Below are 17,922 nucleotides of genomic sequence, written 5' to 3'. Positions count from 1 at the left end.
GAAGGATGTCAAGTTTAAGGTTTACCTGGCCTACAGAGTTCAAAACTGGGCAATACAGCAAGACCCTGTCTTAAAATAAAAGGACACAGAAATTGCTGGGCATGAGCTCAGTGGGAGAACATTTGTGTGGCACACGGGAGGCCCTGGATTCAGTCCCCAGTACTGAAAAAAAAGTGTGCATGGTGTGTGGAAAATAGAGATGGGAGACTGGGGAGATGGCTCAGCATTTAAGAACACTTGCTGCTCTTACAGAGGACTGGAGTTCAAGTCTCAGCATCCATGTTGGGCAGCTCATAACTGCCTACATCTCCAGCTCCAGGGGATCTGATGACCTCTTCTGGCCCCTGCAAACAACTGCACACATATGGCACACACATACATATATGCACACACGTGCAAATACATACATAAAAGAAATAAAGTGGCCAGGCATGGTAGTGTATGCTTTTCTTTAATCCCAGCACTCAGGAGGCAGAGGCAGGTGGATTTCTATGAGTTCAAGGCCAGCCTGGTCTATATAGTGAGTTCCAGGCCAGCTGGGGCTACAGGGAGTCCCTGTCTCAAAAAGACAAAAAAATAAATAAATATTTAAAAATGACAGCAATGTATTTTTTGTTTTGTTTTTGTTGTTGTTTTGAGACAGGGTCTCCCTGTAGCGCCAGCTGGCCTGGAACTCACTATGGAGACCAGACTGGCTTCACTCTCACAGAATCCACCTACCTTTGCCTTCTGAGTGCTAGGATTAAAGGCATGCGCCAACACACCTGGGTGCTTGGGATTAAAATTTTTATTTTGTGAAGGGAAGGCATATCACAGAGCTAGTGTGGAGGTCAGAGAACAACTTGTGGGAGTCTCTAGGATGGAACTCAGGTTGTCAGGCTGGGTGGCAGGCGCCTTTACCCATTGAGCCATCTTGCCCCTCCTGCTTTATTTTCATTGTATCGCTCATCACTACCTAACACTAAATTTGTTACTTTTGTATTTTAAACCTATCCTACAACACTAGAAAGCTAGGAACTCTGTAATGCTGGGAATGAGTCTGCAGTCTTCCTTAATGCTTTCCTAGGATGTAACACTGTATCCAGAACATAGCAGACACCAGTTGAACGGATGAATATACTCACTATGTATATAGAACATCTGGAGATCCTCATTATCTCTGCCATCCTTGCCACCCTGTGGTGATGGACTTTGAACCTAGGGCCTCCCACAGGCTAGGCAGGTGCTCTGCCACTGAGGCCCCCCCCAGCCCCTCACTTGGGGATTCAAGGCAGGTGCTCCACAACTGACGTATGCCCCCAAATCCCCACTGGGGGACTCTAGACAGAAGCTCTACTACTGAGTCACACCCCTAGTCCCTCACTAGTGGATTTGAGGCCCTTCTACTTCTCAGCTACATCCCCAACTCTTTTTACTGTTTTGTTTGTTTTGAGGCATACTCTTAATAAGTTGATAAAGCTCACCTTAAACTTACTCTGTAGACTAGGCAGGCTTTGAACTTGCCTAAGATTCCCCAGTATCTGGGATGACAGGCTTGCCCCACAGGCATTGCTAGGAAGTCATTCTTTTTCCTTCCTAGAGGTTTTACAGTGGCTCTGAGTCTCCAAAAATAACTTTTCTTTCTTTCTGCCTCTTTACACCATTTCTAAATCTGCAACCCATCTCTCTTCCAGTTCCTTCGAGTACATCTGGCCATCGTTCCTAGCTCATAGTTGGCAAGAATCACACCCCAAACTGAACACAATCAACCAGGCTTTAGAACGATAGGGTTTCAGGACCATGGACAGCTTCACGGGCGGCTGTTACTGGCTCCTTTGGATTCTAGGGCTTCAGCTTGTGCTGAGGATTTTCTGTTTCCGCACTGGGCACTTTTTACTTAACACCCCCCACCCCCTGCATGCACTTTGATGGGCCTACCCTGGAAGTCCTCCCTGCTTGCTCCCTGAACCTCTTCCTGTGCCAGGTCAACCCATCTTTCCTTTTCTGAAATATCAGAGCTGTCATTCATACCTTCTAGGCTCATCCATCCTACAAATACCAGCAACTTGTATGGGCTCTCAGACACAAGTGAGAATACATTTGAAAAGTTCCCTGGAAGGGGCTGGGGAGATGGCTCAGTGGTTGGAGCATTTGCCACACGAGGGTGAGGACTGGAGTTGGAGCCCTAGAACCCAAGTAGATGCTGGGTGGGTATGGTGATCTTGTCTATAATTCCAGCCTCAGAAGTTGGAGACTGGGCATTCCCAGAACAGGCTGGTTAGTGAGACTAGCCATATCGGTAAGCTCTGGGTTTGACTGAGAGACCCTGCCTCAATGAAAAAGGTGGAAGAGCGATTGAGGATGACTCCCAACAACAGGCTTGGGCCGCACAGGCGCAAACACTCATGCACCCATATACACACACATGCATAACAGAGAGGGGGCGGGGGGAGAAAAAGAAAAAGAAAGAAAAGGTACCTGCCCTTCAGAGTTCATATTCTGGCAGAAGCAGACAGAAAAATAATAAAACAAGATGAGATTAGCAATAAGTGAGATGGAAAAGATGTATAAGTGGGGATGAAGCTGGACTGCAGCTCAGTTGATAGAGTGCTTGTCTAGCACATGCACAAAGCCCTGGGTTTAATCCCCAGGGCTACAGAAACCAGACATGGTGGTCCATGTCTCAGCACTAAGGAAGCAGAAGCAGGAGGATCAGGAGGTCAAGGTCAGCTCTGGTTACATATGAGTTCTAGGCCAGCCTGGGCTAGAGATATTACTTTAAAAATGGGGAGTCAGGAAGGGAGGCTGTGGAGATGGCTCCGTGGGTAAGATCACTTGCTCCATAAGCATGAGGACTCGAGTTTGAATTCCCAGAACCCACATTAAAAAGTTGGGCGTGGGTGTCATGCCTACAACCTCAGCAGTGGAGGATGGGACAGGCAGATCTGGAGATCTCACAGGCCAGTGAGCTTAGGCCAAATGGCAAATTTCTGGTTCAGTGAGAGACCCTATCTCAAGGCAATCACATAGGGAGGAAGACACTCAACACCCACTCTGATCTCTGCATGTGCACACCCACACATGAGTATGAGAGAGAGAGAGAGAGAGAGAGAGAGAGAGAGAGAGAGAGAGAGAGAGAATAGTGTAAAGTGGTGGTAAGATAGTAAAACCTGTTGCCAGAGTAGGTGATTCGTTTGCACTCCTTCCTCCCTCCTTTCCTTCTTCCTTTCTTTTTTATTGTTTGGTTATTTTGTTTCACTTTGGTTTAAAGTTTTTTTACATTTATTTATTTGCTTATCACTTATTTTATTTGCACACGTGCCACAGCATGCATGTGCACATCAGAGGAAAACTTGTGGGAGTGTGTTCTCTGATTCCATCATGTGGGACCCAGGAATCAAACTCAGGTTGTCAGGCTTGGTAGCAAGCATCTTTACCCCCTGAACCTCATTTTTCATTTTTTGACAGGGTTTGCCATGTATCCCAGGCTACCTTAAATTCGTTATACAGCCCAGGCTGATCTCAAACTCCCAATTGCTGGGATTATAGCTGTGTGCCAGCAAGCCCAGTCAGAACAGGCAATTCTAGAGAGTGTGGGAGATCAGGATAGGAGATCCCAGCCAGGAGAAATAATAAGTGCAAAGGTCCTGTAGTGAAGCTGAGATCTGCATTCCCAGACAACTGAATGAGGTCAGGCCAAAGGAATGTCATAGGCGACGTGGGGAGTGTTTGTAGGTCAGAGATGAGGTTGCAGATCTGAACAGCAGGCAGATCACAGAAGACCTTGTAGGCAGAGTGAGCAGCCTGAGTGTCTTCTAAACGCACTGGAAAGGCACCATGGGATCTAGACAGGTCTATGAGAAGCTGTGGTCGACATGCAGTTGAAGCTGTTCTTTAACTGTCTAGGTTTTCACTCACATAATCCAACAGTTAGGACCCTACTCCAGGGGAAAGCTGATGAGTGGATAAAAAAGTCAGGTGCAGGGCTGGGCTGTAGCTCAGTTGGTAGAGTGTCTTCCTAGCATTCATGAAGCCCTGGGTTTGATCCCCAACAGTGCATGAACCAGGCGCGGTGGCACAGGCTGTACTCCCAGCACTAGAGAGGTAGAGGTAGGAGGATTGGAAGTTGATCATTCTTGGCCACAAAACAAACTCGAGGTCATCCTGGGATACGTTTTTAAAAGCAGATGCACAGACCATACTAAAGGCTGGAGTGAATAAGAGGCGTGCATGAGTCTTGTCTGTTATGACCTACAATAAGAAAACCAATTCCACCCTAATCTCCTCTGGGCTCCCCTTGACAGTCAGCCAGCCATTGGGTTCTATAGATTCTCCAGTCAATATCCTTCCCTCTCAGCCGCCTCACACCTCCAGCCCAGCACAGACCTCATCCGTTGTTACTGGGAGCACTGCAGAAGGCTCCCCCATTTTCAATTTTGTAATGGTTAAAATTGATTGTCAACTTGATTGGATCTAGAATCATTGAGGAAACAAACCTCTGGGCACATGTGTAAGAGAGTTTCTAGATTGGGTTAACTGAGGTGGGATGACCCACCTTAAAATATGGATGACACCATCTCATGAACTTGGGTCCTGGATTAAATAAAAAGAGAAGCCATCTGAGTACCAGTGGTCATTGCTCTTTGCTTCCTGACTTCGGATGCAAAGTGAGTCATGGTGGACTGCACCCTGGAACTGTGTGAGGAGCTGCCTTACGCTCCCACCATGGTGGACTGCACCCTGAAACTGTGATCCAAAATAAAGCCCTCCTTCCTTAATTTGCTTTGTCTCAGTAGTGAGAAAAATAACTAATACATGTCACTTTCCCTTTAGTTCATTTACCAAACAAGTCCTTGAGGGATGTTTGACCCCCCAGAAGTGACTCCATTTCTTCTCCCACTCCAATCTCCTACAATACTTCCTCTAGTATTGAATGTCAACCTATCAGTGCCCAATGCTGTTCAGCTCTTGTCTCTAAGACTTACTATCCTCATTGGGAACATGGTGATAAGATCACATTACTCTGTTTCAAGGCAATAGTATTACATGTGGAGTTTTGTTTGCTTGGTTTGGTTTGGTTTTGAGACAGGCTCTTGTGTCGTGAAGACTGGCCTTGAACTCATATAGCCAAGGATGACCTTGAACTTCCGACCCACTTGCCTTCATTTCCTGAGTGTTTGGGATCACAAGTGTACACCACTACATCCAGTTTATGCAGTGATGGGGCCTGAATCCAGGGCTTCATGGATGCTAGACAAGCAGTCTGCCTGCTGAGCTGCATCCTTAGGCTAGTATTATGTGTTCGTCTGTCCTTAGCCTTTTCTTTTAAGCTTGTTTCATTTTGAAGATGTGGGTGATTGTTTTTTAACAATGAAAAATGAACCCAGAACTTCATACATGCTAGACAAGTGCTCTACCACTGAGTTGCAGCCCCAGCCTGATTTATTTTTAAATTATTAATAGTGTTGTTGCTGTTTCTTTGAAACGGGGTCTTTCTATGTATCCCAGGCTGGCCTCAAACTCATGGCAATTCTCCTGCCGCAGCCTCCTGAGTGCCTGGTAGAGTTCTAGGACTTGTAATTGCAGTAGCAGAGTGCAGTGCCTGGGCTGGAATCCTGATCGCACTGTGGAACAATGTCACCTCTGAGTGATTCTGCTTCCGAAAGGGTAAAATGGAGACGTCAGGGCTAGTGAGATAATGACACTTATATTAAAGACGCTTGCTGCACATGCCTGGTGACCTGATTTCAATCCCTGGTACCCATAATAAAGGTAAAAGGAAAAAACCAAATCCACAAAGTTTTCCTCTGATCTACACACACACTCCTTGGCATGCATGGTGTGTACACATCATGCATACATACCCACAGTAATAATAATAACTCAAACAGAGATGTTAACAGTACCCATATGATAGAAACAAGAAGATGAAATGATGTAATTTACATAAAGCTCTTAGTACTGCCATGACGCACAGAACACCATAAAGTTGGTGGTTGCACCACCATTACCACTACATTTATCTATTCATCCATCCATTTCTGCTTGTTTTGTTTCCTTAAGGGGGTGGGGTTGGGAGGCAGTTTCCCCATAGCCCCAGCTGGCCTGAAACTTGCTATATAGACTATGCTGGCCTTAATCTCACAGGAGATAGGTCTGCCTCTGCCTCCCTAATGCTGGAATTAAAGGAGTGTATTTTTTACATGTTTTTTTTTTAAATTTTGTATTATTATTTAAAAAATATTTTATCCACCATTTTTATTTTATAAGTGTATTACCTGCATGTATGTGAGTCACCTGTATCATGCAATGCCGAGGAGGTCAGAAGAGGGCTTCGGATTCCCCTGGAACTGGAGTTAAGGATGGTTCGTAGCCACCATGTGGGTACTAGGAATTGAACCTGGGTCCTACGCAAGAGCAGTCAGTGCTCTTAACCATTGGGCCATCTCTCCAGCCCCTTATTATTATTATTTTATGTGTATGTGTGTATTGCCTGCATGTATGTAAGTGCACCCATGTCTGAGGAGGCCAGAAGAGGCTGTCAGATCCGTGGAACTGGAGTTACAGACAGCTGTTAGTTGCCATGTGGATGCTGGGATTTGAACCTGGGTCTTCTGAAAGAACAGTCAGTGTTCTTAACTGCTGAGCCATCTCTCCCCAAAAGAATGTATTGGTTGAGACAAGGGCTCATGTAGCCCAGGTTAGCCTTGAACTCATATGTGGCTGAAAATGAGTTTGAACTTCTGATCCTCCTGCCTCCACTTTCCAAGTGACGGGATTATAGTCATGTTCTACCACCACACCTGGTTTACGCAGTGCTGGGGATCGAACCCAGGGCTAATGCTAGTCAAGTACTCTTCCAACAGAGCTACAGGTAGCCCTACATATTCATGTATTTCTACTGCATATTGAGCACTTACTGTTACAGTCCAGAAACTTTATGCCCATGACTAAACTCAGGGGCTGGATAACTAATTTATTCTCCTTGCCAGTTTTATATGGTTTACAAGCTAAGGATGGTTTTTGCATGTTTAATTTACTGATGGAAAAAGAAAACAACAACAGAATATTTCATAACATGTTATGGCTTGAATATGAAATGTTCCCCCACAGGATCATGTGGTGAGAGTTTGGGCTGCAGCTGTCGGTACTGTTTTTGGAGATGCTGGAAACTTTAAGCAATGGGGCCTCTCTCAGAAAAGTAGGTCCCTGGGGTGTGTCCTTAGGTATAGATTTTGCCTTGGTCCTGTCCTGCCTCGCTCTCTGCTTCTTGGCCTCCATAAGAAGTGCAACTTTGCCCAACTGCATACTTTTTGGTGGTGGTGGTGGTGGTGGTGGTGGTGGGGTGTGTGTGTGCGTGTGTGCATGTGTGCATGTGTGCATGTGTGTGTGTACATGCAAGGGCTGGAGAGATGGCCCAGTAGTTAAGAGTGCATATTGCTCTTGCAGAGGACCCAAATTCTGTTCCTAACACCCACATCAGGAGGCTTAAACCACTTCCAACTCCATCTCTGGAAGATCTGATGCCCTAAGCTGGCCAGCCAATGAGCTTCAGATATCTGCTTGTTGCTACCTTTTCATGCTAGGATTATGCATCCACGATGATACCTGTTTCATTTTTGTCTTTAATGTGGGTGCTGGGGATCCAAATTCAGGTTCTTATCCAAGGCAGGCAGCAACTTTACCAGCTGAGCCGTCGCCCCGCTCCCAACCACATGCACCTGCTGCTATGATGCTCTGCCTCACCACAGATCCACAGCAACGGAGTGGGGCAACCATGCCATGAAGGTTTTGGAACTCTGAGCCAAAGCAAACTTCTTTCCTTATAAACTTCTCTTGGGTAAATACGTGAGTATGAGGAAAGCCCATCTTCCCCCTGCCTCACACACAAAAATTACATTGAATTCAAGTTCTGGAGTCTATAAACAAAGTATTATTGGCAGCAATTCTACAGGGGAAGACTTCAGCCCATTCAGGGAGTGAGTGGCAGTGTGAGGATTTGAACCCATGCCTCTCTGTGTTCACAACACGTGGCTTAGCCAGCAAACCCTACAAATTTGAAAATACATGAGTGGACACTTTGAGAGAGAGCACATAGGTCACAATCTATTAAATGAAGTCAAGAAAGACACCCAGGCTAGGCATGGCTGTGTGCACAACACTGGGAAAGCTAAGGTACGTGGGGTGTTACGAGTTTCAGGTCAGCTTGTGCTACAAAGAAAGAACTTGTCTTAACCCCTCCCCATTCCGGCTATTTAACTGTCAACTTGACAACTTAGAATCGCCTGGGAAAACTGTCTTTATTTATTTAATTATTTTTGTTTTTTGAGATAAGATCTCCCTGTAGCCCCACCTGGCCTGGAACTTCCTATGTAGACCAGGATGGCATCGATCTCACGGAGATCCACCTGCCTCTGCCTCTGAGTGCTCAGATTAAAGGCATGGGCCACCACACCCAGTTTAAAACTGTATTTTTATTTTTTTTTGTCTTTGTGAAGCAGGGTCTCCCTGTAGCCCCAGCTGTCCTGGAACTCACTATGTAGACCAGGCTGGCCTTGAACTCACAGAGATCCTCCTGCCTCTGCCTCCCAAGTGCTGGGACTACAGGTGTGTGCCACCATGCCCAGCTTGTTCTTAAAGATTTCTCTTTTCATTTTAATGATGTTGATGGGGTGGGCTATGGGCACATGAGTGCAGGTGCCCACAGAGGTTAGAGGAGAGTGCCAGATCTCCTGGACCTAGAGTTATAGGTCGTTGTGAGCTGCCCAATGTGGGTGCTGGGAACCGAATTTGGGTCCTCTACAAGAGCAGTACGTGCTCTTAACTATTGAACCATCTCTCCAGTACCAGGAAGACAGTCTAAAGAACTCGTCAGATCAGGTTGGCTTGAGGGAATGTTTATGAGGGACTGTCTTGATAGTTAACTGAGGTGGGAAGACCCAACCTGAGTGTGAGCAGCACCATTTCATGGGCCCTAGACTATATGAAAGGAGAAGCTGCCTGAGAAAGTGAGCAGGCAGCATGGATTTATTTGTTTCTTTCTGTTTTTTTTTTAATTTTTTTAAATTTATTATTTTTATTTTATGTGTATAAGTGTATTGCCTACATGTATGCACGTGCCCTGTGTCGTACAATGCCCAGAGAGGCCAGAAGAGGGCATCGGATCCCCTGGAACTGGAGTTACAGATGGTTGTTAGCCACCATGTGGGTGCTGGGATTTGAACCTGGGTCCTCTGTAAGAACAGCCAGAACTCTTTACCACTGAGCCATCTCTCCAGCCTCTCTGCTCTTGACTGTGGATGTGGTGCAGCCTGTTTGAGCTCCTGCCTTGATTTTCCCCCCAATGATGGACTGTAACCTGGAATTGTAGGCCAGATAAATCCTTTCCTCCCCCAGGCTGCCTTTGGTCATAATTCTTCTTAGGCTTTTTGTTTCTGTGAGTTTTTCTTCTTTAATATATATATATATTTTGGGGGACAGGGTCTCCTAGGTATCCCTGGCTGGTATGGAACTAGCTATGTAGACCAGGGTGGCCTCAAACTCAGAGATCCACCTGCCTCTGCCTCCTGAGTGCTGGGATCAAAGGCATGCACCACCATGCCTGGCCTGGTCATGATGTTTTTATCACAGCAACAGATATTAAACTGGAACAGATTCCTTCCCACAAAAGAGGAACAGGCTATGGACTTCCATTTCTACCAAATGACTTCATTGGAAACTAGAAGCCTGACTTCCAGCCCCAAAGACACTATTAATCTTCAGCTTGACCTTGGGCAGACAGGTCTGGTACAGTGTTTGCTGCAGATATTTTGGAATTAGAATCCCCTTGGTTCCAATTTCAACTCCGCCACTGACTAACTGAATCGACCGCTTCCATTTCTGTGATCCACCAACAATGGGACTTTCCTTACATGGTGTTGGGTGGCTTGAATAGAAATCCCTACGGTATCCTCCTCTTGCCCCACTTTTTCTGGCTAGGCTGTCATTTTTCCATCTCAGAAACCATGAGCCCTTTCTGCTCTGACACTCTCAGATCTTGATAACCCACATGTCTTATTTTAGCTCTGTCTGGCTCTACATGCTTGATTGGAGTCTGCATGGAGGTTGCACCCTGCTTTCCCTGGAAAAGGTCTTATCAGGTTAGGGTGAAGGCTCAGGGAAAGTCTGGCCTAGAGAGAGCTGGGGGAGGAGTGGGAATATCCTTCGGCAACTGTCCACATGGTGAACTGGAAAGATGGAGCCCAGGGCAAGCGATGGGGAGCAGAGTGATAGGGAAACTCAGCATGGGCTGCATTTATAGCATGGGCTGTGTTTATAGCATGGGCTGCATTTATAGCATGGGGTTTGTTTAGAAAGTTTCAGCTCAAGGGGCTGAGCAGCTGTCTCAGTGGTTAAGAATCCTTGCTGTGTAAGCATGGAGACCTGAGTTTCAATCCCTTACACCCCAGTAAAAAGTTAGGCATGGCTGTGCATGTCTGTAACTCTAGCATTATGGGGCATATACAAGCAAATCCTCAGAGCTGACTAGCCAGCCAGTCTAACTGAAACGGTAAGCTTACGTTCCAGTAACAGACCCTTTCTCAAGGCAGTAAGGGGGAAAGCAATTGGAGACGGCACTCAGCATCCTGCATTGGCCTCCGCATGTATGTGCACAGGTGCACAAACTGCACACTCATATACATGTAAAACACACACACACATCTTAAAACAGCTCAATTGATGAGCTGGAGAGATGGCTCAGTGGTTAAGAGCACTGGCTGCCCTTGCAAAGAACTCATGTTTGGTTCGGCTCCCAGTGCCCACATGGCAGCTAACAATCATCCTTAATTCCAGTACCAGGGGATCCGATGGCCTCTTCTGACCTCTGAGCGCACTGCATGACATGGGTGCACTTTCAGACATGCAAGGAATACACTTGTACACATAAAATGAAAATAATAAATATATTTTTTAAAAGCAGTTCAATTACAAGGACTTGAATTGGGATCATTGGACTGGACTGATGGGCTGAAATATATTGGAGCTTTGCTGAGCTGATCCAGACTGAATTGGATTGGATGGAACTTGAGGGGTAAGAGTCCCCAAAGAACTTGACCAGGACCTCTGGATACAGGCATCATCTGGAATCAGTTCATGCGGGGATCTTGGATGCTAGGATTCAGAACCCCACTTTATCAGGTGAGTGCTAACAATGCCTCTTGTAGAAGTGTTAAGAGATGGAGTGTGAGATCACACATGTTAAAGAAACTCGCACCTCAGAAGAAAGAAGGAACAAATTCTGCTCTCTAGCCATCGACATGCAGGGTAAAGTGATATCTGAAATATACCCTGAAATGCATAAAAAAACTAAGAGAGATGGATGGATGGTTAGAAACTGAGGGCTGGGATATGGTTCAGCTAGTAGAGGGTTGCATGCATGAGCACCATATAAACTAGGTGTGGAGGTACATGCTTGTAATCCCTGCACATGGGAGGCAGAGGAAAGAACTTTTGATCAAAAGTTCAAGGTCATCCTCAGCTACATAGTGAGTTTGAGGCTGGCCTGGCCTATGTGAGACCCTGTCTCCAAAAAATGGAAAAGGGAGGGAAAAGAAAGGGAGGGAAGGAGAGGGGAGGAGGGAGGGGAGGGGAGGAAGGAAAAAAGAAACGTAGAGGCCCAGATACAGGAAATTGGACCCCCCCCCCGTAACAGATCAGCAACTGATCTTTAGTGATGGGTCTGCAATTGTTCACCACAAAACTGTTGACTTGTTTGAAAAAAAACCAAAACTCTGTAAACTGTTAATTTCTAAAATAACAGTGATGGTTAAAAATATAAATTCTGGAGGCGAATGATGTGAGGATGAGTCCCAGCTCTGGCCCTCACGTGTGTGGCCCTGAGCAAATGATTTGACCCTTCTGAGTGTTTGCTCCTCTGTCTGTAAAATAGGGCTATTAGTAATCTTCACCCCGTGGGGCTGTATCTGAACACAGTCTGGCATCTAAGTAAGGAAGAAGTTATGATTTGACCCTCCAAACAATGTCATGCAGTCAGCACTGTGCTAGGTCTACTTTGCAGAGGAGGAAAACGGAGTTCCCAGAGGCTGTACAACGGCTCCCAGATGACATCACAAGGAAATCACTAAGTGAAAGTCCTGTGGCTCCTGGAAGTTCACACAGTCCCCTCTCCCTCCTCCCTCCAGCCCTGGGCTCACCTGAAAGGATGAAGAAGATTCCAGAAACGAAAGCCAGAATGGTCCTCTGTGGGCGGATGTGGCCGATGTTGCTGATGACGAAGGCGGTGAAAACGAGGAAGAGGCTGACCATGGGGAAGGGAGTGGCGGTGCGCACAGTCTCTGCGGGCAGGTGGACCGACAGGGCGGGGCGGGCGTGAGGGAGAAATCTCCACTGGGCCACCTCTTCCCTTCCCCTTCATTTCGCTTCCCTTTAGCTCCTCCCATTTCCCACTGACTCCACCCCTGATAAACCCACTGCTGACTCCACCCCCAACCAGGCCACGCCTCCTAGTTTGACCACGTCAGGGTCCTGCAGACTCCGCCCCATCCAGGCCCTGCCCTTTCAACCTGGCTCTACCTCTTCCCAAGCTCTCACTTGAACCCCACTCTTTCCTTCGTCCCGCCCTTTCTCCCCAAACCCGCCTGAGCGCCCTTCCCTGCTTCCCCTCACTCAGAATATTCTCCGTGTTTTCCGTCACCAAGTTGATCTCCGGTTCTAGAAAGTACTCCGAAGCCACACAGCGGCCCTTCTCCCGACCTGGTGGGGAGGAAGACAAGAGAGCAAGGATGGATAAGAGATTCAGGAATTCCCAGAGGAGCTGCCAGGGGCATGACAGACGGGGTGTGTGTGTGTGTGTGTGTGTGTGTGTGTGTGTGTGTGTGTGTCCCGGGGTGGAGATGCAAGGCCACACCCAAAGTTTACAGTTTGCCCTGCCCTTAGGGTTGGAGAAAGGGACCTGAGCCTGCGAGGTCTGGCGCTGTAGGACTGCGTTCCCAGCTACTGGGGAGACTGAGGCAGGACGATTGCAAGTTCAAGGCCAGCCAGGTTACATAGATTAAGACCAGACTGGACAATTTGGTAAAGTCCTGTCTCAAAATGAAAAGTAAAATGAGGATTGGGGCCATAGCTCAGCGGCAGAGCACTTGCCAAGCATGTGTAGAAGCTCTGGGTTCAATCTGCAGTACTGAAGAAAAGGGGGGCGGTTAAGGGTTGGGGAGTTCTTGCTGGTTGCCCAGAAGATTGAATAATGGAGGAGGGTTGGGCTGGACCTCCTTGTCCTAAGTGAGGAGAAAGCTGTGGATGCTCACTATGTAGCTTAGATCCTCCCAAGTGTTAGTCTACGCAGTGCTGGGAATGGAACCCAGGGCTTCCTGTATGGTAGGCAAGCATTCTACCAACTGGTCTACAACTCCAGTCCTTGGCTGCTGATTTTTCTCTCTCTTTTTTTAATATATCATTTTCTTATTATTATTTTTATTGTCTTTTACATGTATGAGTGTATTGCCTGCATGTGTATAAGTATACCCATGTCATTCAATGACCATGAAGTCAGAACAGGGTGTTGAATTCCTGGAACTGGAGTTATAGACGGTTGTTAGTCGCCATGTGGGTGCTGGGAATTGAACCCAGATCTTCTGCAAGAAAGGCCAGTTCTCTTAACCACGGAACCATCTCTCCGGCCCCATCATTTTCTTTATTTATTGGGGAGAGGGATGTGAGTGCACCAAGATGTGAGTGTAGGGATCAGGAGACAACTTGAAGAAGTCAGTTCTCTCCTTCCATCACATGAGTCCTAGGGTAAAACCCTGAGTCCTGGGGTGAAACTCAGGACATCAGGCTTTTCGACAGGTACCCTTACCAGCTGAACCATCTCCCTGGCCCCCAGACTTCTAATAGAGTTTTCGAGAGTGGGGAAGGAAAGCTAGAAACCCAGATTTTGAGCATCTGGACTTCTATTCCTTAGAAGGAATAAAGGGCAGGCATGAAGTCTGTGTGCTGAAATTTAACTTCCAGAGGAGAAATGAAATAAGCTTCTGGGTTCTTGGAATCATGGTATGTGATTATGGATAAGGACTCTGAGGTGGTGGAAAAGCACAAGGGAGGGAGGGTAAGTGGCGCACCTGCAAAGAAGCAGACTCTCCACAGGCCAGCGTGCAGCGCCATCTTGACCTCGGTGGTCTGGTTCTGCGGCAACACGGTCCCCTCCTCCATGTACAGCCAGTAGTCAGTACTGACTGCGATGCCCACCAAGAGCAGGCCGCATGCACCAAACACACTGCTCAGCAGGGTCAGGGCACGGCTGCTGCAGTGACTCATCCTGAGTGGCGGGGGGCGCCCTGCGGGGCCTGTGGGACAGGGAGCTGTAGTGGAGAGCACCGGGAACAACCCAACAGTGTCCCCAGTCCCATGCACTCAGCTGGGACACTAGCCCTGGCCAGAGACACAAACTCCAAAACCAAACTCTCAAGTCTGTCTTCTGTGCCCTGAACCCCCTCCCCCCAGCCCTGAATGCTAAATGGAGACACCAACTGTTGACTCCTAACTTCAGGACTGAGCCTCCCAGACCCACCTGCTGTACTCTGCTGCTCTGGATCCAAATCCCCAACTAGAGATAAGATTTCCAACCACATGTAGATTATGGTGGTCCAAATCTTAAATACCAGTACTCAGGAGGCAGAGGCAAGTAGATCCCTGTGCAATTGAGGCCAGCCTGGGCTACATAGTGAGTTTCAGTGGCCATAAAGAGACCATCTCAAAAAAAAAAAAAAAAAAAAAAATCCCACCCACAATCTTCACACACAACCCGGAGAAGAAACTTTTTTTTTTTTTAAAAAAAAAAAAAAAAAAAAAAAAATTCCAACCACAATCTTCAAACCAGACCAGGAGATGAAATCTTGGCTTGAGTCTAGATTAGTGATCCTGACCTGAACATCACTACTCTAATTAGCAATTGTAATTCCAAATTCTCAATCCAAAACAAGACTCTCCAGATCTAACTTCCTGTATTGACTTGAGAGCCTACTCTGAAACCAGACCCTAGCAGAGTCCTTAAGGCTTGAGTGTGAGCCAGAACTGAGAAACTGGTATTCTAATCAAAGAGCTTCAAATCTAAGACCTGATACCCCTACTCTTACTCTGTGCCTTGATTCAAACCCTCAGCTGTGAACACTAGGCCCTATCAAGGACCAATCACCCCAACTTTAAGCAGAACTGAGATCCCTAGAGCTGGGGTACTAGGCTTAGATATTGGATGCTGAACATCTTGATTTGTCCAGAAACTGTTCCAAGCCACCATCTTAACTGCATGCTCTGATCTGGTATACCAAAACCTTTAGACTTGTCTCTGAATTGTATTTGGTAATCTCCAAAGTAGGTCACCATTCAGGGTACCTTTACCCTATAACTCTGGCCTTACACACTGAATTCAGGACTGCCTAAGACTTTGACCAGAATACTTATCCTAAGCTGAAACTATTAGAGATTTATTTTGACCCTCAACACTCCCAATCCCCCCCCAAGTACCAGTACACCTGTGGGGTCAGAGAACAACCTCAAGTGTCAGTCACTTTCCACCTTGTATGAAATAGGGTCTCGTTCACCCCTGTATATGCAAGGCTAGATGACCCACAGACTTCTGGGAACTTTCCTGTTTCCACCATCTCACCATGGAAGCAATTCATTAATATGCTACTGTGCCCAGCTTTCTGTGGGTTCTGGGGATCCAAACTCAGATCCTCATGCTTGTGTGGCAAGTGGTTTATCCTCTGAACCATCTCCCTAGCCGCCCCCTAACACCCGCTTCTAACACAGAGAATTTAACTGTGGGGCTGGAGAGATTGCTCAGTGGTTAAGAGAAATTTCTGTTCTTGTAGAGGACGTGGGTTCAGTTCCCAGAACCCGCGTGACAGTTAACAACTGTAACTCAAGTTCCAGGGGATCTGACACCCTCTTCTGGCCTCTGGGAGCACTGCATGCATGTGGTGCAGTATACATGCAGGCAAAACACTCATACACATTAAATAAAAACAAATTAAAAGAACCTGACCACAGCCGGGTATGGTGGCACACACCTTTAATCCCAGCACTGGGAGGCACAAGCAGGCAGATATCTGTGAGCTTAAGACCAGCCTGGTCTACATAGTGAGTGCCAGGCCAGCTGGGGCTACAGGGAGGCCCTGTCTCAAAAAGACCAAAAAAAAAAAAGAACCTGACTATGAACTTCTAACCTTCCAACTCTGATCCCATGTCTTGAAATCAATTCAGTCTACATCCAGAACTCTAATTCTACCTTCCCAGATCCAGGCAGGTACCCGAACCTGGGCTGCTGGAACTTGTTCACAGACTATTGGATTCTGGGACATTAGCACCCAAAATCCTAGAGCTGTGAAATTGAATACAGACCCCAAAATATCAAGACCATGAGCTGGGACCCTCTAACTCAGCATCCAAACCACACACAGCACTCTAGTAAAACCAGGGTCCCTTATCCTGCAAACAAGAGGCTAGCACTTTGAACTGAATTTCCAATCAGGAATTCCAGGACACCCCCCAGCACATCCCGCAAATTCCCTTACCAGACTCTGGACCCTGATTTCCTATACTAGAACTTTCCAATCAGCCACATCTCAGCAGTGCACCTTCAAACAAGAAATTCAGCCAGTTCCTGGCCTAGACTTCCCAAATTCCAATGAGGAGGTCAGAAATTCCAACGGGGGGTGGGGGGGGCAATCCGGAAGGGTTCCAAATTGTTACCTACCTCAGCCAGAGACCTCTATGTCCGTGGAGACTGGAGATACCATTCTCTTTTTAACTAGAGTTTGAGACACTTCCCCCGGAAAACATTTTCCCAGTAGAGTAATTAAAACGTGAGACTCCATTTTCCTCAATCAGAATTCCTTCAACCTTGAAAGTTTGCCTCACCCAAATAAAGACCCTAGAATCGGAGTCACCCTCCCCCAAACATCCTGGCACTCTCAGCCTCCAGGGCCCCTCACGTCGGTCCCCCGCCTCCTAGAGGACCCGGCGATCTAGATTCTGGAAAAGCTCGGACTGGCCTGTCTGTCCCATCCCCCCCAGCGGGTGGCTCCGGGGCTTGACCGCCAGCTGCCGGCTTCGCTTCCAACCCTTCCAGCTTGGTAACAAGCAACATTCACTCAATCGTGCAGATTGTCAGGTAGCTGAGCTTTGCTTCCGGGTTTGCTCCTCCGACTGGTAGTGGGGGACTTAGACCTTCTACACTCCCCTCACTCCCCACGTTTGGCATCCCCTCCGGTTCCGATCCAGTTCTTCTTCTTTCAACCTGACCTGCTCTGAGTTCTTTATTCTGCATACATCCTCTGGGACACCCCATCACCACCACCATCGCCAGGCCTAGAACCTCCTTCTACATTACCCCAGCCTCTCCTGGATCCAGATATTTGGTTGGCTTATTCCTCAATGTCCTAGTCCAAACTCCATCTCCCTTCAGTCTCTTAAGAGACCGTAACTCTTTGCCTGTCTAGGGACCCTTTCCCAGACTTACGGTCTACTCCTAACCGGCGTGGGCCCTCGCCTTCCACTGGTGCTGCCTTCCTCAAAGACCCTGCCTAGAACCTCCCCAGTGGCTCCATCTCTAAAACCAAACACAAGGAGTTTGTTCTGTGTCCCCGGGACCCTCGGACCCCTGTCCTCCGGGATCCGGGAGGCCCAAATATGCCTCCATCCTCTCAAACCTTCCCAGTTAGGGCGTTGGGTCCACCAGAACCCCACCCCAGGCGCCACTCTAACCTCCTTGAACCCCAGCTCCCTCTCGGCTCCGAGCGGTCTCGCTAGGCGCCCCAGTGCCTCGCACGACCCTCCCCCTCGAGCTCACCTCTCTCAGGGCTGGGCGGACGCTCCGGGCCGCGGGCCCCGCAGCCGCATGACCGGCCCCGCGGCTTCCCCCGGCCGCCGCCGCCGCCACCGGGG

At 47.7% G+C, this 17,922-nt stretch overlaps 1 protein-coding gene across 1 annotated transcript in view; it reads right to left on the bottom strand.

Annotated features, from left to right (window-relative positions):
* The window catches only part of Cacng7 (calcium voltage-gated channel auxiliary subunit gamma 7), a 30,389-nt gene extending 12,473 nt beyond the window's left edge, over positions 1-17,916 (bottom strand). Inside the window, exons 1-4 of the mRNA XM_008827729.2 lie at positions 17,828-17,916; positions 14,097-14,321; positions 12,646-12,732; positions 12,174-12,314 (exon numbers count right to left, since the gene is read on the bottom strand). Coding sequence (XP_008825951.1) covers positions 12,174-12,314; positions 12,646-12,732; positions 14,097-14,292 — 424 coding nt within the window. The 5' untranslated portion in view covers positions 14,293-14,321; positions 17,828-17,916. The remainder of the gene's footprint in view (positions 1-12,173; positions 12,315-12,645; positions 12,733-14,096; positions 14,322-17,827) is intronic.
* Positions 17,917-17,922: the final 6 nt, after the last annotated feature.

The sequence above is a fragment of the Nannospalax galili genome, unplaced genomic scaffold (assembly GCF_000622305.1).
Source record: "Nannospalax galili isolate Female #2095 unplaced genomic scaffold, S.galili_v1.0 scaffold632, whole genome shotgun sequence".
Taxonomy (NCBI): Eukaryota; Metazoa; Chordata; class Mammalia; order Rodentia; family Spalacidae; genus Nannospalax; species Nannospalax galili.
The sequence above is the reverse complement of the archived record's forward strand: the minus strand, read 5'-3'. Positions and strand labels throughout refer to the sequence as shown.